Source organism: Anolis carolinensis, chromosome 2, assembly GCF_035594765.1.
Source record: "Anolis carolinensis isolate JA03-04 chromosome 2, rAnoCar3.1.pri, whole genome shotgun sequence".
In the NCBI taxonomy this organism is placed as follows: domain Eukaryota; kingdom Metazoa; phylum Chordata; class Lepidosauria; order Squamata; family Dactyloidae; genus Anolis; species Anolis carolinensis.
In genome coordinates this window covers 65,681,387-65,702,579 of record NC_085842.1, presented here as the reverse complement: position 1 = coordinate 65,702,579, position 21,193 = coordinate 65,681,387, and the positions used below count along the sequence as shown (strand labels likewise).

At 38.2% G+C, this 21,193-nt stretch overlaps 1 protein-coding gene across 1 annotated transcript in view; it reads left to right on the top strand.

Moving 5' to 3' along the window:
* The window catches only part of col7a1 (collagen type VII alpha 1 chain), a 168,985-nt gene extending 148,152 nt beyond the window's left edge, over positions 1-20,833 (top strand). Inside the window, exons 110-122 of the mRNA XM_062969358.1 lie at positions 433-486; positions 575-637; positions 2,394-2,456; positions 4,302-4,418; positions 5,144-5,221; positions 7,845-7,898; positions 9,104-9,152; positions 9,810-9,842; positions 11,688-11,783; positions 13,001-13,120; positions 14,795-14,857; positions 16,432-16,611; positions 16,708-20,833. Coding sequence (XP_062825428.1) covers positions 433-486; positions 575-637; positions 2,394-2,456; positions 4,302-4,418; positions 5,144-5,221; positions 7,845-7,898; positions 9,104-9,152; positions 9,810-9,842; positions 11,688-11,783; positions 13,001-13,120; positions 14,795-14,857; positions 16,432-16,611; positions 16,708-16,721 — 984 coding nt within the window. The 3' untranslated portion in view covers positions 16,722-20,833. The remainder of the gene's footprint in view (positions 1-432; positions 487-574; positions 638-2,393; positions 2,457-4,301; positions 4,419-5,143; positions 5,222-7,844; positions 7,899-9,103; positions 9,153-9,809; positions 9,843-11,687; positions 11,784-13,000; positions 13,121-14,794; positions 14,858-16,431; positions 16,612-16,707) is intronic.
* The last annotated feature ends 360 nt before the right edge of the window (positions 20,834-21,193 follow it).

Below are 21,193 nucleotides of genomic sequence, written 5' to 3'. Positions count from 1 at the left end.
CATGTCGTATTGTACTGGTGTGCAATCTTGACTGTGACTACACAAAAGCTATGAAGAAAACTGGGAAGCCTGAATGTTGTCACACCTTTTAAAAGGAAATGAGTGCCCTTGATAAAAGGTATATGTATTAGCACTCATCTCCTCCCTTGTCTGTTTTTTACCAGGGCTGGGAAAAGTGATTATTTGCCAACTTTGCCATGGGGAGCTATTTTAGGTTCACAGAAGCGTTTTTTGTCAACAAAAATCAGAAATCAAGGCCAAAACCTGGAAATAGTCCCCTATAGTTCCTAATGGTTTTTTGGAGGAAGTGCTTTTAAAAAACATATTGATGGGTAGAGGTGGCCTTCTATTATCTCCTGGGAGCCCAGTGCACTCCCCTAATGCAGGCCAGTTGCCCACTCTGGTTTTCGTTTCTTTCGGTGTCTTTTCTAGGGAGAGCCAGGTCTACCAGGCCGAATGGGAACTGCTGGAAGGAAAGGTGATGCTGTAAGTACTGGTACTCCAAGCGTATAAAAAAACAAATGAAAGAATACCTTTGGAATGGTCAGCTTCCCTTCTGTTTTTGTTTTCTTAGGGGGAGACGGGCATGCCTGGATCCCCAGGAATCCCTGGGAAAGAAGGTCTCATAGGACCCAAGGTATGGTCTAAATAACACGTAAGAGAAATGTGTGTAGCTGTGTATCTTTCTTCACTCAGTCCCAAGATTATGAATACTATGAGTACTAAAGGGACCCTGGAGTTGTGTGTGTGTGTCTGTGTGTGATGAAGCTTTATACAGACCTAGAACATTTAGATCTGTAGAAGTCCTCTTGGCCTTTTCACATATTCCTTCTCTCTGTATACCTTCTGAATACTTCAAAGAGAGCAGAGAAAAAGGGAAGGTTCTTGCTGCCTGGTAAACATGGAAGGAGAGAGTAGAGGAGGAGGCTGACGTCTGTGTGTTTGCCTTTGCTCAGGCAATGGCTGCAAATGCTAAATAACTACTTGGAAATAACCATTATGACCATTATAACCATTTTCTCTGTCTCATTTCATTAGAAGGGTATGTTCAGTTTCCTATATGGCTATAGGAGAATTAACAGATTTCATCAATATTGGTTCCACAGGTACCAGAATATCTGGAGATATTTTGTCTATTCTTAGGGCAGGGGTGTCACACACATTTTCATTGAGGGCCACGTCTGCCTTATGATTGCTTTCTAAGGGCGCTTGAGTCCATAGACGGAGAATCCATGGATAAAGAGGGCCAACTATAACTGTTTTACATAGTGGTCAGTGCCATTTAATTTTTTCCTGGTTTGGGTCTTCAGATGTTGTTGAACGACAACCCCCATCACTTCTTATTATCTGCCATGCAGATTGAGGATAATGGGAATTGCATCCCAACAGCACTTGTGGCTCTGAAGTTGGAGAAAGGTTAAAGAACATTTTAAAGTCAGACATCATGTCCACAAGCCTTGGATCTAAATTAAAACCCCACTATCCTAAGTAGAACAAACTGCAGTCACCTGGATGTCACTGTATCCCAACTCCCATCCGCTCTAGTCATGATGCCTAATGATGACGAATACAAGATTTGTTGCCCAGCATCTGGAGGGCCACATAATATGACATGGAGGGCTGGATTTGGCCTTGGGCCATGTGTTTGGCATATTTGACTTATGAGGTGTGGGAATATTTTCATTTCAGAAAATTATGCCCCCTTCCCACACCCACAAATAGGGGGAGAGGCCAGAGCTCTTTCAAAACTCAAAGCAACCTCAGGGCCTCAGAAGCATATAGTTACTTACAGATACATCTCTGTCAACTGGACAGCCTTGTAATAATTTTCGACAAAATATAAAATGATTTTTTAAAAAAAAACTTTACATAGTTTTACATAGAATTAAGGTGAGACTTCTTCAATATGAGATTATGATCATCAACCAAATGAGCAGCAAGTAAACTCTTTAAACTGCTCTCTGATCTATATCAGAGTGCAATATATAGTTTTTCACATTGAAAGATAAACCAGTCTTGAAAAATAATTCTGTTTATCAACATACAGTAGAGTCTCACTTATCCAAGCTAAACGGGCCAGCAGAAGCTTGGATAAATGAATATTTTGGATAATAAGGAGGGATTAAGGACAAGCCTATTAAACATCAAATTAGGTTATGATTTTACAAATTAAGCATCAAAACATCATGTTATACAACAAATTTGACAGAAAACGTTGTTCAATACACAGTAATGTTATGTTGTAATTACTGTATTTACGAATTTAGCACCAAAATATCACGATATATTGAAAACATTGACTACAAAAATGGCTTGGATAATCCAGAACCTTGGATAAGTGAAGCTTGGATAAGTGAGACCCTACTGTAATTAATATACTGATTTTTCCATAGGGTGACAGAGGATTTGATGGCCAGCAAGGATCCAAAGGAGACCAAGGAGAAAAGGGGGACAGGGTATGTTATTATTTTGCTGAAGAACAGAGAAGTTTGCTCATATCTTTCCCCTTTTCCTTTCTCTTCCTTCCTTTCTTTATTCCTTTTTTTCCTTCTTCTTTCTCTTCTTTTTCTCTTTCTTTCATTCCTACCTTTCTTCCTTTTCCCCTTCCCTTCATATACTTGCCTTCTTTCTTTCCCAGTGATATGACAGAGGGCCATTTCACCTAGCAGCAGCCTTCATGGTACAAACAAATACATGTACAAATGTACATACATATGTTGACTTTTTATATTTATAGAAGACCTATCTATCTAGAAAAGCTAAAGTGTGTGTGTTATTTATTTGTTTGTTTGTTCTAGGTAAAATGGCTCTTTTTGAGGTCATTGGATTGGCTGTTACTAGGTGAACTAGCCCTCTATGATGTCCCTGGGAAGGAAAGGTGTATGAGACAAAGGAAGGAAAGCAAATAGAGAAAAAGAAGGGAACGAAAGGAAAGGAGGAAGAGAGGGACAGGAGAGGGAATTTTTTAAAGGGGGGAAAGAGTGGATGAAATAGAAAGGAAAGGAAAATCTGGCCAATTGTTTAAATGAGTATTTGCTTATAGAAAGATTACGAAAAAGAAATTTGATTGGGTTGCTGTGGGTTTTCTGGCTGTGAGGACCTCACAACCTCTGAGGATGCCTGCCATAGATGTGGGCAAAATGTCAGGAGAAAATGCTTCTGGAACATGGTCATACAACCCGGAAAACTCACAGCAACCCAGTGATTCAAGCCATGGAAGCCTTCGACAACACAAGAAATTTGATATTTGTATTAGATTGAGAGCACTGTTCCAAATAGTATTCCAGAAAATGTACTAAAACAAAAACATTTGAAAAATCTATAAAGAACAGTCCTTGCCATATTTTTCAATAAAATTTGAAAAAAGTGAAAACCATTACTTAAAGTAAACTCGCCAGTCTGAAAATTGGGCTTTAGCTCTAAACATTTGTGAATCTCTGATATTCAACTATAAATTGGTTCATAAACTGGTGAAATACTACTGATAATTGGAGAGCTGTTATTTTTTGCATCAAATATCTTCCCAGTGAATAAAAGGAAACTATGGTAGATGTGGTTGCTGTGGGTTTTCTGGCTGTGAGGACCTCACAACCTCTGAGGATGCCTGCCATAGATGTGGGCAAAATGTCAGGAGAAAATGCTTCTGGAACATGGTCATACAACCCGGAAAACTCACAGCAACCCAGTGATTCAAGCCATGGAAGCCTTCGACAACACAAGAAATTTGATATTTGTATTAGATTGAGAGCACTGTTCCAAATAGTATTCCAGAAAATGTACTAAAACAAAAACATTTGAAAAATCTATAAAGAACAGTCCTTGCCATATTTTTCAATAAAATTTGAAAAAAGTGAAAACCATTACTTAAAGTAAACTCGCCAGTCTGAAAATTGGGCTTTAGCTCTAAACATTTGTGAATCTCTGATATTCAACTATAAATTGGTTCATAAACTGGTGAAATACTACTGATAATTGGAGAGCTGTTATTTTTTGCATCAAATATCTTCCCAGTGAATAAAAGGAAACTATGGTAGATGGGATATTGTTAAATTGTTTTTTTTGTGTGGTGGCAGTGCCCAGAATTCATCAGCTAAATTCTTTGTGTTTGTAGTCCTTAAATGTAATGGCAACACATGTTTTCCCATTGTTATTTATAGGTGCAAACAATTTCAGTGAAATAGTCTTTTGGGAAGAGTTGATCCCAATATAGCAAATGATTGACTCATGTAGAAGTAAGGCTATTAGTAGTTTTATTTTCAGGATTGCAGAGTTGTAGTTAATGTTTCTCTCTTTTTTCTTAGGGTGCTCCAGGCATCATTGGTTCCCCAGGACCAAGAGGAAATGATGGACCTCCTGGGCCCATTGGGCCTCCTGGTAGCATTGGACCAAAAGGCCCAGAAGGCATTCAGGGGCAGAAAGTAAGTAACAATCATCTGGTAATGTTATAGTTTCTGTTGTTGTTGTTGTTATGTTTGTGTTTGTTTATTTATACCCCACTTTTTCTCCCCACAAGGAGACTCAAAGCAGCTAGGATATGCTATTATGGGCATCATCACTTAGGAGAAGTTCTTGTCCTTGTTGTCGCAGCAAAAGCATTTTAATTGTATTTATTGTATTTTAATTGTATTTATAATCTAATGCACATAATGCTGTTTATTTTTTTGTATTTGCTTTGTTTTAAATGGATCAAAATGAATGACTGTTAGCTACTTTGAGTCCCCTCAAGGAGGAAGGAAGATATAAATAAAGTTAATAATAATAATAATAATAATAATAATAGTTATTATTAATAATAATAATAATAATAATAATAATAATAATAATAATAATAATAATAATAAACTTTATTAATATCCCATCCCCTCTCCAAGCAGGACTCGGGGTGGCTTACAGAAAATAAAACACAGTACAAAAGCCAAAGCAAAAATAAAACATAATACATAAACAGCAATCTCAAAACCTAACAGACTAACATAACAATAACACAGTAGAAAATAACATGAATTTATTTATTTTTTTGCTGGATTTACAATGTCATGAATCTGCTAACAGCACTGCTGTCTGTGTCAGGTAAGCTGTGTGAAGTCACTATAGTTATTTGTTTACATGAATATAGCTAAATATGTTTGATTTCTCATTGCAGGGGGAACGAGGACCCCCAGGAGAGTCAGTTCCAGGACCACGAGGAGCTCCAGGTATGGCAGGAGAAAGAGGAGAACAGGTTTGTAAACAGATTTTTAACTATCTTTGGTGTGGTTCAGATGCCATCAGGTTTTACTTTTCTTGAAATTAAATTGGGATGTGGAATCTCTATTATTTACGATATGGTTTTTTGTTTTTATATAGTACTAGCTTGAGAACCTGGTGATGCCCGGGTTATTTGAAAAAGGCATTGTTTGTCTTTGATTGTTAGGTATTCTCAGTTTGGAGTGGGTGAACTACAATTCCCAGAATCGTGGGTCAATCCTCCTCAAACCCTGCCAGTATTCAAAGTTGGCCATTTGGGTCTGTGTACCAAGTGTGGTCCAGATCTGTAGTTGGCTGGTCATCACCTGGCTGCAGTGCTCTCTGGATGGGGGTGAACTACTACAACGCCCAGATTCCAGAGGCAACTGTCCCAAAACATCTGTCAGTATCCACAGCAGGCTATGTTGAGTCTGTGTGCCAAGTTTGGTCCAGATGTGTCATTGGCTGGGTTCAGTGTTCTTTGAATGCATGTGAACTACAACTCCCAGAATCAAGGCCCATTCCCAGAAACCCCTGCAGTATGTTCTGTTGGTCATGAGGCTTCTCTGTGCAAAGTTTGGTCCTAGTCCATTGTTGGGGGGGTCACTGTTTCTCTGGATGCAGGTGAACTATAACTCCCTTTTCCCCAAACTTGTCCAATATGTTCTTTTGGTTATGGGGGCTCTGTGTGCCAAGTTTGGTCCTGGTCCATCATCGGAGGGGTTCGGAGAGCTCATTCATTGCAGGTGAACTATAAATCCCAGTACATACTACTCCCAAATGTCCAGGCCAATTGCCCTCCAAACCCACCAGTATTCAAATCTGGGCATATCAGGTATGCATGGCAAGTTTGGCCCAGAGCCATCATTGTTTGGGTTCATAGTGTGTTCTGGGTGTAGGTGAACTACAACTCCTCTAAATTCCCCAGTAGGAGTCACAGTGCTCTGACTTGATGCAGGGTGAACTACAACTTCCACCATGTGGAGTCAATCCCCCAAACTCCTCCAGGAAATTTAGTTGCCGCTCAGTTCTGCTGTGTTTGTTATGCAGACAGATTTGAAAGGGAAGGGCCGTAGGCGGGGTCATGCAAATTCCACTCCAATGGAGAACCCTGGGATGCCTGCCTGTGGTGGAGAAAAATGCAAAATCTAGGATGAAATGGTCCACAAATGAAAGCATCCCTTGGGTGGTGGGCCATAGTGTTTGGGGAGGACATTGGCAGGAGTTGGGCTACATGTTCATAGTGCTCACTGTAACCTGCAATGTCAGTTGAGGGAGTGACTTGGTGGCTCCTCAGCCTGGGAACTGTAGCCTGTTTGTGGAGGCCAGAGATTGTCTGTGTGAGCAGACACCCATGCCACATACACACATACGGATTTTTACTCTTATTATAGATATAGATATATAGATATAGAAGATATTTGCATTTTGTTTTAATAATTTGTTTTAAAATTGTATAATCTGATATTATTCTTTTATATTATTCCTTCTTTCCCTCTGTGTGTATACATACATACATATATTTTAAATTGTACACTTTGGGCTGGACTTGTGTTGTACAGCACCATTTACATTGATGATGCTATATAAATAAATGATGATGGTGGTGGTGGTAATAATAATAATAATAATAATAATAATAATAATAATAATAATAATAATAGCAGCAGCAGCAGCATCAAAGGAGTCCAGGTGGGATGCTTCAAAATGCACCTTCAAAATCTATTATTTTTGTGGAATGAAGTACTTCAGACTAAGGATAGCACACCTGAAATGTTACCCTACACCTGATGAAGGGAGGAAAATTCCAATTGAGAGTTTGTAATTCTGTCTTTAGTTTATGAATATTTACAATTTTGCTTGTATAAGATTAAGGCTTTTCTATTTTTCATAAATATGCCAATTTTCTATGCTAACTAGATTACCGATGAAACATCTTCCATTGCTAAAGTAGTAAAATAAAACTGGATCTGATATGAAATTAAGTATGGCTTATATTTCCATCCTGCAAAATTCTCCTTCCTCTCCATAAATTTTATTTATTTCATTTATATGCTGCTCTTTTCTCCCGGCATGGAACTCAAGATGGCTTCTAAACATAGCCAATTTTAAATTACAGTATATTTTTAAAATCACCTCATAAAACATTTTAATAACATTTTAAAGGTGAAGGTGAAACTAAAGTTTTTCCCCTGATGTTAAGTCTAATTGTGTCCAACTGAGGGTTGGTGCTCATCTCCATTTCTAAGCTGAAGGGCCGGTGTTGTCCGTAGACTCCTCGAAGGTCATGTGGCCGGCATGACTGCATGGAATATTTGTTCAAACATGAAAACGATCCTAAATACCCTTCACCCAGTTATGCATGAAAATCCTACTTGAACAAAAATATCTTTGCCTGCCACCAAAAAGAAAGCAAGGAAGGGGGCAGCCTTGCCTCTTGCTTAAATGTGTTCCAGAGAGTGGGAGAAGCCACCAAGAAGGCTCTCTCTACGAAATCTGAGCAATATACAGCTTATCTGTGCTAGGCTTCTGTCACAGGAGTTTGTGAAAGTGAATTTCTCAGCCAAAATGCTCTTATTGTCTGCATTCAGCTACTTACCTTTTCTGTTTGGTAACAGGGAAGCCCAGGGCTTGATGGTCCCAGAGGAGAGAAAGGAGAGCCTAGCATGACGGTGAGTGAAGAGGGAATGGGAGAGACAGGCTTTCCCATCTTTTGGCTCATCAGCCCCCGGGCATAGAATAAGAAGTGGCATATTGCTTGCCATTTGCCAGGGTACTACACAAGAGATGGATAGCAAAAATCTCCTCGTGAAGTTACCCCTTGATGAAACTACAGTTCTCTTCCCCCTGTTTTCATGAAACTGCATTATCAGTGCATAGCCTTTGCAATTACATATCTGAATCTGACTGCTATGTAATCAGAGCCCTCAGTGCTTGGGTTTCCCTGGCATCAAGGGGAAAATGAGGAAATAAATATTTTTTTAAAACATGACTTCAGCAATTGAATATAAATAGACAGTTTCTGCTCTTAGGTGATGTTGGGACAAGAGAAGAAAGATTCCTTTCAATGTGATGACAAGTTAGGCAATGTTGTGTAAATGAATGTACCACAGACTGAAATACTACTAACACATTTCAGCAGAGACAGGTACACACAGTATTGGCCAAGAATACATCATGTGTGCCCAAGAACATTGAAAGTGTAACCAGGCTACCCAGATTAGGGCTGTTCCCAATTTCGGCCTCCAACTCAGAGGGTGACCCCATGTTGCAGGGGAAGGGTAAAAAAAGGAGCCCCTTGCGATGTCCTTCAATATGATGCATTAAGCATCAACTACATTTGCACAGAATATGCCATTTGAAAAAACAGCCAATATATACAGTGCTCTGGCGTGAGGTTCCTCTCCTTCACTCTAGGAACACTAGAATGGAATTCCATGTGATGACACCCTGAGAAATGGGGACACTGTGTGCAACTCTACTTCTAATGTATTTATTTTATGTATATCTTGCCCTTTCTCCCAGAATAGGACCCGAGGCAAAAAGAGGACAGGATTAAAGATGTTGTGCATCAGAGAAATATGCCCAACTGCTTCCCTAGGGAATTTGCTGATATGTAAGATACCAGCTGGATTCTGATCCTGTGTTTTCCTTCAAGTTAGTTTTCATCAAGCACTCAGTCTGAATTTTCACTCTGCATTTTTTTAGCATTCCTCTCCTTAGTCTTTCCAATTTGCCTTGGCACTTGTACTGGAATATTTGGATCAGGGAAGTTTGCTTGTTACTCCTCAGAGATGTCATGTTATCTGCTCATCCTTGGGACTAAATAGCAGTGAAATAGATTTCAGCTTATATTTGTGTTGACATGTTTCTGCAGGAAGAAGAGATCCGGCTGTATGTCAGGCAGGAGATGAGTCAGCACTGTGGTAAGGCAGCAGCCACCACTAACCTGTGACCTCTGGTGCTTTCATTGTGCTCTTTTCTGTCTTAAAATTATATTATTTCTGTATCTTTAGATTTTCATTTCCTATTTTTGTAAAGTGTGCTTCAGTTGTGTTGCTCTGGTTAAGCTTGAATCGCGGGTGCTGTTCCACAATGATAGTTACCCATGTGATTTGTTACTTGTGTTCATCAAGATTGCTCTCTCCAAGCTGAACTGTCCTCTTACATAAAAGTCCTGCTACTGAAATATCTGACTTTTTAAAAAGTAACTACAGTATTGAGAAAGTTGTTGATCCTCAGCATCTGTGATAAGAGTTAGCAGTTATTTTCCCTACTTCCATATTTCCAATTGAAGTAGAATACCCCTTACTGCCAGTTTGCCACATGAAAAACGTGTAAGTATAAGTATAGGTATATTTCCCACATAAGGGGGGGGGGGGAATCAACTTGAAAGGCAGTTACTCCCTTCAGCCATTTTCCATCCTTCTTGTTGTCATCAAGACACTGGCAGCCTCTACAGCATTCAGTTTAAAACCTGTTGAGAGATCAACTCACAAATCTTTCATGCAATCTGTAGTTTCACCCCATGCTTCCAGTTTGGTGCTTGGATGAATTAATCACTATGCCATTTCTCTTCTCAGCTTGTGGAGGCCAGTTCTCCCCTCCTGAACGACGTGAGTATTTTGCTTACTGTTAACTGCCTTTTCCACTGGTAAGCGCATTACTGAAAAACTCACACTGGGATTATGAGTACAGTTTGTGCTCTCAGACTTTCAAAAACATAAAACTGCCAGGAATATGAGAGTAGTATTGCCATGAGAAAGGAAACAAATTTCCTGATGACTTCATTAATTCCAATAAAATAGCAAAACTATTCTTAAACACACACCCATGTCTAATCTTTGTAAAACTGTTATTTAGAGTAAAAGCCTATTTTTCCTTTAATCTTCAAAGGAGATCTTTTAAATAATCTTGTTCAGTCTCACAACCCTCTAAAGGTAAAGGAAAAAATCAGGGGATGAGTGATACTCTCTTGAGGCTAAATTAGATGCCTTGGTGCAAGGGTTTTCACAAAACATATGAAAAGTATGGGAGAGTGCCATGGTTTGGAGGAGAGAAATAGCATTCAGAAGAAGCGTGTTACCCCAATATCCTGCCAACCATTTTCCCCTACATTATTTCCAGTTGAGCCAAATGTGCAAGTAGGAGGAAAATGCCTAAATGAAGGGAAAAAAAGGGTAGTGGCAGGTAAAAGAATGTCAGCTACGTATATTGCCATACCAATATTTTCTTCAAAATTTTGCATCTCCCTAGCACCTTACTTTTTAGATGTTTATCAGAGAGCCATTCTCTTAGTTTAAGTAATTTCGGGCTCAGTATACTTACAGTTCAGCTGGGATCTGGTTCCTCATTTTCCAAGTCAAAATGTAAGACTATATCCATTGATTGGATCACACATATTTGCAAACCTGAGTGGAAATTAGCAAATTGGACACCTGTCCTCTAGGAACGTTAGTCCTTCAGATATTCAGAACTTCAGATTCTATATTTTCTGGCTATTAGTTAAGATAACTGGAGTTTGTGGGAATTAGAGTCCAGAACACCTGAAGGACCAACATTTGGGAACTGCTTCTCTAGATAAATATCAATAAATATCACCTAAATCATAACCAGCTTTTCCAAAAAGGAGAATAGTGTGTGGAGCAGAGGAGAAACTTACAAAGAAAAAATAATATTTCAAAGACAGTCAGGACCCCATCTGCACAGGTGATCAAGGTGGCAAAGAGTGCCCAGCAACAGAAAGCATCCAAGTAGATTCCAGGAACATGTCTAAAGAAAGTAAAGGATATTTTTAAAGATTAAATCCACATAAATTCATATATTAGGGAGCATCCATTAACCACATGAGCTCAGGGATTTCTTGCCAGAATTGGATTGCAATCGTATCGAATGTACTTACAGGGTTCTTAGTGCTTATGTTTGTGTATGAATTCAACATTATTCCACTCCGCTAGTGTCACATGCTGCATACATGAGAGCCTCAAATACTGTGTTTATTTTGTCTTCTTGGCTTACATGTTCCATTCATGTTTGACTACTTGCTTCCCATGTTGTGTATTGCTGAAAGTTTGATCCACTCAGACAAGCCAGTGCCCAAGACGACCCCACATGCCTCATCCCAAATAGGATAAGTAATAAATTCATCTATGCAGATAGATCTGCTTTCTGGGAGGCCTTTTATCATTAAGAATGCAGACATCTAAGTGACTGAGTAATGCCATGGAATTAGATTGACATAAACAAAAGGAGTTTGACTGTAACAATCCCAATTGGCCATCTCACAAACTTCAATTCAGGGTTACTTGCATGGTATTCAATGCCTAACATTTATGGAAGATTAGCTCTTGAACTCTGGCTGGTGGCCTGTCTATGTTTATGTTTAGCATAGAAGAAAAAGCAGTGTGTCTGTTATTCTAATGTGCTTGATGATGTGCGCATTGTGCCCTTACACCTCCCAGGTCTTGTACCCAACTATCCATCCACCCAAACGCTTCCGTCTGTTAATGCTCAAATAGTCCCTGTGCTTAAGTTGTCCCATGCTGAGGAAGAGGAAGGTGAGTCTTTGTTGCATAGTTCTTTCTTGTGCATGCCTTGGTTAGGATTTATAGTATTTATATAATCACCCTCACAGTTTTTTCTTACGACACAAAACAGATCTGACTGTATTTTCACTTTTTGTTGTAAGACTAACTGTAAGTAATATGTGAACAGTTTAGAAAGGAGCAATAAGCATTGTTTAATTATATTTAATGCAGGCCCATGTCTGGCTTAGGCTAATGTACAATGAGCTTAATGACATTCAAAGGCTAAAGGTGGAAAGAATATACAGGCAGTCCACAAGTTAGAAACATACAACTTACAAATAACTCATAGTTAAGAACAGGGCTGAGACAACAGGAAGTGAGAGAAATCATCCCTTCGGAAGTGAAATTCACTCCTGGAAGAGTTATCATGGGGAAAAGGTGTCTCCAATGAAGTTTTCTCACCAATACTTGTTTCCACAAGCTAAATTTTTCAAAAACCAATCATCACATAAACAGAAAGTGAGATGAAATCTTCTGAATAGGGACATAGACAGCAAGTTAAGCACCACAGGCTGGAGTTTCAACTTACAACATACAAATTCAGCTTAGGAACAAACCTACAGGACCTATCCCAAGTTTGTATAGTAGTGGTGTGTATTTGTTTGGAATCACTAACCATTTCTATTTGTACCATTAGTATGGCCCGTTTTCATCTGCCGCTTACGGAAACGGAAGCCTAAACAAACGGGCTTTTCCATCCAAGGTCTGAAAAAAAGATTTTTTGAGCCTTGGGTGGCAAAGCACCAGGGCCTGCCAGCCAGGGCCTACATTTGAGTGGGCCCAGCACTTGGCTGTAGGCCCTGCCTGCCGGGCCTACAAGCATCGAACGCTTGGCTCTCAACTGTAAGACCCAGCGTGTCTTTTGGAGGAAATATTAATATAAGACACTGTCTTATTTTGGGGGAAACAGGGTAGTACTGTAGTAATTGTCTTTAGGCAAATGAACCGTCTGGCACAGATTAACAACAGTTTAACCTTGATTTTCTAGCACTTCATCTCAAATAAAAACCAGAGCAGCAGTGCTATCATTTTGTCTGTTACCAGATGTAGCATTTTAATCAGTCATGTTCTAAAGATGGAAGAATAAACTATCTCAAACAGATGAAGTCCACTCATTTGTTATTTCCTTGACATTTGGTTGTTTTCAATCTTGGAGATATTCTGAACCAGCCATTCCTGTTTCATAGGGAGCCATGTGCAAAAAATAGTGGAGACAGGTGAGCCTGAGTATGAGTACTTCTATACAGAGGAGGACTACGACGAGGGCCTGGGAGCAGATGGGACAGAGAGTCCTATGCTGAGGGATGGTGAGCTGTGCAAAGCATGTTTGGTGACATTTGGGGGTGAAAACACACACACCTGACCTGGGAAATGAGTAGCAGCAAGATAGAGTATTGGACTTCTATTCAAATCTAATCAAAGTGACTAGGAAACATATATTACTATGAAAACTGTTTGGAAACCTATATGAAATGACCACAGCTTAGAAAAGTTCTGAAGTACAGTTACCTGAATTCTACATCCAAAACAGGAAGGAGCCAGACTGGCCTGGAGGATTCTGAGAACTTTAGTCTGACTGTAATTTTTCTAAGCTCAGGAAGGGACCAAGTAATTTTGCATCAAATTCTCCATTAGTAAACATTTGTGATAAAATATTTATAGCCAAATATTCATTATTCTTCATCGTGGCCAGTAGGGAAAGATATAAAGGAGAAAATAAAACATAGATAAAAGATTTGACTTTTCTAAATGCTAGGAAAAAATGGCTTTGCCGGAAATAGATCCTTGTGGTCTTTTTCCTATTCTATCATAATAAAAACCAAATTTCAGTAGCATGGCAGCAAAGTAGAGAACTACAAAATAAAAAATTGAAGATGCCTCCATGTGATGACAGAGGGCAGAAAGGAATCCTCAAAATATTCTAAGTTGGACTTAGTCAACTTTGCTCATTTTGATCAGTGTTGTCCCAAATAATTGAATCATGTTTTGTGCACTGTCCCTGCAGAAGTAGTTGATAGTAAATTCAGCATTAAATGTCAGATGTTTCTTGGGAGTCCATCTCTTTGGCAGAATTAATTATGTTCCCAAAGAGAAGCTTTCTGAATTTATTTATTTATTTATTTATTTACAGTATTTATATTCCGCCCTTCTCACCCCGAAGGGGACTCAGGGCGGATCACATTATAACACACATAGGGCAAACATTCAATGCCCATAAACACATCAAACAGAGACTGAGAGACACACGCAGAGGCAAGTTAACCTTCTTCTGAGGGGATGTTTGATTCTGGCCACAGGGGGGAGCAGCTGCTTCATCATCCACACTGACGGCACTTCCTCATTCCAGGTCGTAAATTAGTTAATCTTGCCTCCCCACTTTATAAGTGGTACCTTATCTCCTACTTGATAGATGCAACTATCTTTCGGGTTGCTAGGCCAGCAACGAGCAGGGGCTATTTTTTATTTTTAATTGACGGGTGCTCACCCCGCCACGGGCTGGCCTCGAACTCATGACCTCATGGTCAGAGTGATTTAAGGCAGCTGCTCAACAGCTGCGCCACAGCCCGGCCCCGCTGCGCCACAGCCCGGCCCCTATTTTATTCCTATTTTATTAAAAGTGGAAGGCAATACTGTATTTTTTCCTTTTTTTTGTCAAGTGATTTTACAAAAAAAAAAATCCATGAAACAACTCCCTATGAAACCTGAGGACCAGACTCATACTTTTCAACTTAGGACCTGAATAAGCATGTGAAGTGTGACTAAGTTATGATAATGACTTCATACCTGATTATATGCATGCAGAATATAAGGCTACAGTACAGTTTCTTTCAATTAATGTTTTGACTCATTTGAAGCCACATGCCATGAAATGAGCACTTTGTCAATACTTTCTATTGTCTGGGTGGGTGAGGAAGGAAGGATAGTTCGGAACCAGAACCTTCTTCTGGGTCCATGACCAGTACTCTGCTCCCTGTTTGTAGAAGTAATGAGCCCAAAGGCAGCTCCCAAGCACGGACGGCAAAAGAGAGCTCTTCCTGAGGAAGGTAAGAAGCAGACCTGCCATATGGAGGAGTGGCTGTCTCCTTTCCTTCCATCCTCTTGAAATTTAAATTTATTCATTTCTCCCGTTTCTAATATAGTGAATCATACAACATATTATCTAAGATAAATTTAGTAGGATACAATTTATTGAGTAAGTGTAGCCTGGCCTGTGCTCTTGTCCTCTGGGCCAACTGTTTTGGGAGAAAGTGGCAGGAATCCTAGCAGGATGAATGTGGCTCAACTTCACTCTCATATTGAGAGAATGCAGTATTATTGGTAGAGTTATCACTTGCTGTTCAGAAATAATGCTTAAAAATAATTTTAGAAGAATTTGGTTTAGTGATGGTAGGCAATCATGACTTTTGGAGAGTGTGTTGCTTGATATTTTTCCACGGTGTCATTTCTTCAGTGTGGCTTCCAGGCCCTGAAAATTTTGTTATCTGATTTTTGACTTAGAAGGAAATGTGTAGGTTGAAAACATGAAAGCAAAGTTCTTTTATCTGAAACCAATCAGTTTTTAAAATAATAAAAATCTTTGCCCATGTCCCAAAAGGTCTATGTTACAATTATAAAGAAGTAGATATGAAGACAAGGCCCAGTTTCCAATATACTCAGCATGTAGCTAGCATATTATGAGGCATTGAGATCTAGTCTCAACAGAATAACGAGACTTTATTGTCATAACAGTATCTACTTTAGCCAAAGAAATGTACAATACTTCCAAAAGGACCCCTCACAACATTCTTGAAGTGATGTTAGGGATATATTGTATAGCCAAAGTAAATGTTATTAGTTGCTATCTGGTTACTTTCATACACATCAGGAAACATGTGAAGTCTCACCTTTATTAAGAATCACAGTCTTGCAGTTGGTCTCTCAAGTGCAGCAGTGCTCTTTTCTCTTAAGAAGAAAAAGATTTAACTGTAATATAGACTGAAAACAATATGGTTGCTCTTATCATATAAGGGAGCGATTATGATGGTTGCAGTTTACTAATAAGAAAAGTCCCACTGCACTAATTGTGAAACATGAAAATCTTGTGACCTAGCTTAGAAGACATGCAGCAGGCAGTTAAGACTGACACAGTACACAACATTGTTCTTTAGGTAGAAATATGCAAGGAAGTATATGTAGCACTCCAGCTTTCTGATATGTTTGCTCACAGCCGTCTGTGGCTCCTTTCTATTCCGCTGTTGCATTGTCTTATAGCTCTGTCTAGGATATGTTCAATGTTTTCTGTTGAGGTTCTCATAAAAATAATAGTTATTATTATTATTGTTATTATTTATATCCCGCCCCCTCTCTCCGAAAGGATTGGTGCGGATTACAACAGAAGAAACATTAATAAAAATTATTATTACTATTAAGCTTTATTTCTATCCCGCTCTTCTCACCCTTGCAGGGGACTCAGAGTGGTGTACAAATGGCAATGATTCACATTGCCATTTAACAACATTAAAAAACAATACATTAATAAACAATTAAAACATATAAATATTATAAAACCATTAAAACAACAACAACGTTTAAACATTGAGAAGCACAATGTAAGTGTTTCTTCATTTTATTCTTCTAGGCAATCTATGTGCCTTGCCCTTGGAGGAAGGAGACTGCAGCAAATACACACTGAAGTGGTACTATAACCAAAAAGTATCAGAGTGTCGGCCCTTCATCTACAGCGGTTGCAGGGGAAACCGCAACCGCTTCAACTCCAAGGAAGATTGTGAGGTTCAGTGCAAGTCACAGAGAGATGCAGGTAAGAACTGTCAAAAGAACTCCAACTACTTTCTCCTCCTCCTCAGTTTTACATTTCTCAAGCCTGCTGTTTCTAATAATGTTTCCTTTTTTATAGGTGAAAGAACATAGGATGGGAACAGAAGTGTATAAACTCTGTAAGGGATTTCAGTTTTGGGAGAACTGGAGAAGTAACCAAAAGAAGAGACCAAGTCTTGTGGCTCCCAACCCATTCTTAGCCTGCACAAGGCTTTAAGAGACATATATACACTCACACACAAAGCATTCAATCTGAGGCTTACTTTGCTGCCATTTCTATGCCCTGCAGCACAGTTGTGTGTTCTTGTCTGTGTGTAAATGGACTGCTTCAACTGGAGCAGAGAAATGGTGCTATTCTTTTTATTAAAAAAGTATTTTTGTTGCTCTTGAATTATTTCTTAAATTAAGGTGAAATTTTTATCAAATGGGATACATAGCTTAACCTCTTTTATATATGATATAAAAAGACATATTTTTAATTAGAGCTCTCTTAACTTATTAATGATAGCTGACTGATGACACATGGAATGTATTCTAGCCAGACCAAACTGATTTTATTTGTAACTTGCTTTAATTTGGGTTTATAGGACTGCCAGGTTTTCTTCTGTGAGTGGATTAGTAGGAAACTTGTCTGACTTTTCCTGGGGAGCCAAAATGCTCTTCTATTAATGAATAATGACATACATATGAGGACAGAACAATCATATGTTTCACTGCCAAAGTTAGAATTCAGTGTTTTATATAGCTATTGTTATCAAAGTTATCAGCATATTTCTGTGGCTATAGACCCAACCATCCCTTTATTTTTTATAGTTTTACACCTTTTATTAAGTGAGGCTCAAGGAGTGCCAGGCTGCAGGTCTGTTGGGAATAAGAATTTTTCACTTGGAAAGAACTAATCAGTTCTTATTAAGGACATCCTCCACAAAAGAAACTTCCGTTTACATGTTATTCTCTTCCAACCATTTTCCTTTCCTTCTCCCTTTCTGTCTTAGCCTTCCAGTGCCGCATTTTAGTAGCACAACTTTGTTTTTATTTTTTTAATGTAGTTGTGAAACATAGTGACTTTCTGTCTGATTTCCTTTGTGCTAACATCCTACACTGAAAATACCTTTGTGGCACTTGAAAGCTGTCTTGGGCCCCATATTGGGAGAAAGGTGGGATATAAATTAATTAAACAAAGTATACAAAAACTTGCTATAACCTTAAAGATATTATGAGAATCTCTGAAAATGGAAATATGACAAATCAGATTTGAGTGTCCAGACATATTCATGATTCACTACTTATGACACTGGAAGATTTGAGCAATTGCGATTTGATAGCCAGCCATCCCAAATTCTGTCCTTTAGGAACCTCTTTAAGAACTGTCCAAACTATTCCAAAGAAGTGAGATACAAATATAATGTACAAATACAATAATAATAATAATAATAATAATAATAATAATAATAATAATAATAATACCTTATTTCTACCCCGCCACCATCTCCCAAAAGGGACTCGGGGGGGCTTACAAAGCACTCGTAATAAAACAATACATAGGGTGCACTACAGATACATCAATATCAAAGGAAAACATAATTCACATCATCAGTACGTAACAATACCACAGTAAAATCAATCAACCCTTAAATACACACCAATAAAATGTTATGGTAAATAAAACAGACAACAATAGGTCTTCTGGAAAGAGTTTTCTTTTTGCATGGGTCTCTCCAGCTAGCAGTGGGAGGATAGAGGAATCTGGGTAGCCAATTTAGCCATCATGATGATGATGATGATGATGATGATGATGATGGTGTAGTATTTGTATTCTGCCCTATCTCCATAATGGGAGATATTCAAATTTTTAATGTTAAGAATATTCAGTCAATCAGATGTCTCTTTTGTATCTTTACTTACTTTTGGCTTTGGATATTTGGATTGGCATGTCTTCTTTTTTCAAGGTAAAATGTTCTAAATTATTTTGTCGTTCTTATTTGCTTGGGATTTCACAATATTGACTAATTTTGAGTCACCTGTACATTTGACTACCTCACTGCTCATCACTGATTCCAGGTCATTTATGAATAATCAAACTAGCCAGACATGGTACAGATCCTTGTGGGATCCCACCACTTAATTCCCTCTGTAGCAAATACTGTCCATTTATTCCTACTTAGTACATTATGTTCTTCAACCACTTAGTGGTATCTAAGAGGACCTGATTTTTTTAAGGGTGTTTAGTTGGTAGGATAGGGTGAATAAAATTGTTAAAGAACTAGAAAATGCTAAAGATTAGGATACAACTTCTTTATTGTATCCACCATATAGGCCCATATTGCTGTAAAAGATGAAAGAGGAAACACCTTTTTATTTAAATATTGCTCATCAGTGAGAAAAAGAAATCATTTGAAAAAGTTTCACCTTAATTTGGAACACCAAACAATAGTTTGAAATAACCATGTGTTGCAGGACATTACACAAAACTTACATTTAATTTTTGTAAGTGGCTTCTATGTGAAGCACTTGTTGCATTGGCTTTTTAAAACCTACATATTATAGAAATATTCAGTGAAATGCCGAGAATGGTGCTATGCTATTATGTTGCTATTACTACTGGGCATTTTTAAAAAGCTTTGCAATAATGTGTGTTTCAATTCTGGTTTTCCATTATTGCCTTTTCTCAGCTTTTAAGCTTTTTAGCTAAACGGCTGCTTCTTTTCCTCTCCATTCAGACTCTACATTTTGGTGCAAAATCTGATGTAATCAGTAGTTTTAGTGCTCTCTGTAGAAAATTGATGGCAATGGAGAAGCAACTGTATATGTAAAAATATATGTATACTACGGTGCTTGTATGAAACACGTCAATGACAGAATGTGTGAATATTATTTGGTGCAGTTGCAATAACTATTTGGTGCTTCTTTGGCTGGGTAAGCAGCACTTCATATCCCACCAAATAATTCTGGAATCAATGGGTTATGGGTTGCTTTCTTAGCAGGTTGTTTATTAAACAACCCAGTCTTGAACATTTCTTCTTAATCTTACATAGGCTTCACTGAGGGATTCTGATTTTAATTCCCATTGAATTTCAACAGTATGGGTTCAGTATCTCTTATCCAAAATGTTTGGGAGCAGAGGTCTTATATTTAATAATTTTCTGCATTAAACAAGGTTTGTGTACATCAAACTACTGTATCAGAAAACAAAGGTGTCACTCTGTCAGTCACCCCCTTAGACCATTTTGAGTATATTGGACTTTGGAATTCCAGATAAAGTGTGCTCAACTCATACCTGTGACTTGTTAAGAGGAGTCAAGTCAGTAATACTTACAGTGATGCTTGATTAGTTATGACCATTGTTTTATGTTGAACTGTCTTCAGGGGCTCAAATATATTCATGAGTGATATCACCAAACTGTAAAAATATGGGAAAAAACCATAATTCAATAGAATGCTATCATCCCAGCCTTATCCCAATTCATGAGGCTAAACTTATTTTGCATTTCTCTGATACAATTACAGATATGATCAATGTAGAAATGTAATTCTTTGAGCGAAAGGAAAGGTACTGTCAAGATAAAATTCCCTTTCCAAAGAGAAGAGCGAAAGTGACATTTGAATGGTAATATCTTTGCTGTCATGTTAAATTAGCTCCCAGTATATCTGATCCAGTCTTCATTGCCTCCTGTTGGAAAGAGGATAAACATATGCAGGAGACTATGTCATTTATATCAACAACAAAAAGTATATGCTATGTTATTTTACTGTAGGTCCCACATCTGTATTTCTTGGATTTGTGGATTCCAGAAAATAGTAATAGTCTTTTTAAAAATTACGTTCTATGGCACTTGAACAAATTTGCTGCAGCATTACATTTCATAGATTCTGTGAATAAATCTCACCAGCCACTTAAGTTGTCAAGCAACATCAATACTACCATGCAAGGACCTGACTGAAGCTGTCTCTCCTTGAATAAACTTCTAGGAAAAGTTGTCTTTTGTCTTCTGTCTAGAATGCTTGCAAAGAAAACAAAAGATGTTGGCCAAATAACATAATCAATCCTTGGTATGTATATGTTATGCTTGCTGACCTAATTGTTTTATTCCCATGATACTGAATGCAGATATAGCTGCAGATAATTTCCTTTTTAATGCCTCCAATTCTGCTGTATGATGCAAAACCCCAATTGTGGTAAACAAATAAATGTTTGTGGTACCTCATTCAGTCAAGTGTTTTCAATCAAACTACAGATCTTCTCACTTTAAAATGATACCAATGTCTGTCCAAAAGTTAGATCCAAAGAGAGATTATTGAGAAGTTAATGGATTATTTATATTCCTTTGTACATCATATATTTGCTTTCCCCCTGGAGTCTTGATAGAAGATATGGCTGATGTTCTGCCAATATCAGGAATTTTGAAAGTACTGTACTATAATCAGATCACTTCACATCACTCAGTCATCATATTTGACGTTTTAGATGGCACATATAGGATGGTTCTGTTTTCTTTCCCTGTGGGAGAGATTAGGACATGGTTTGGGGACTTTGAACTCCAGTACAAACATAGCTCTTCCACAAT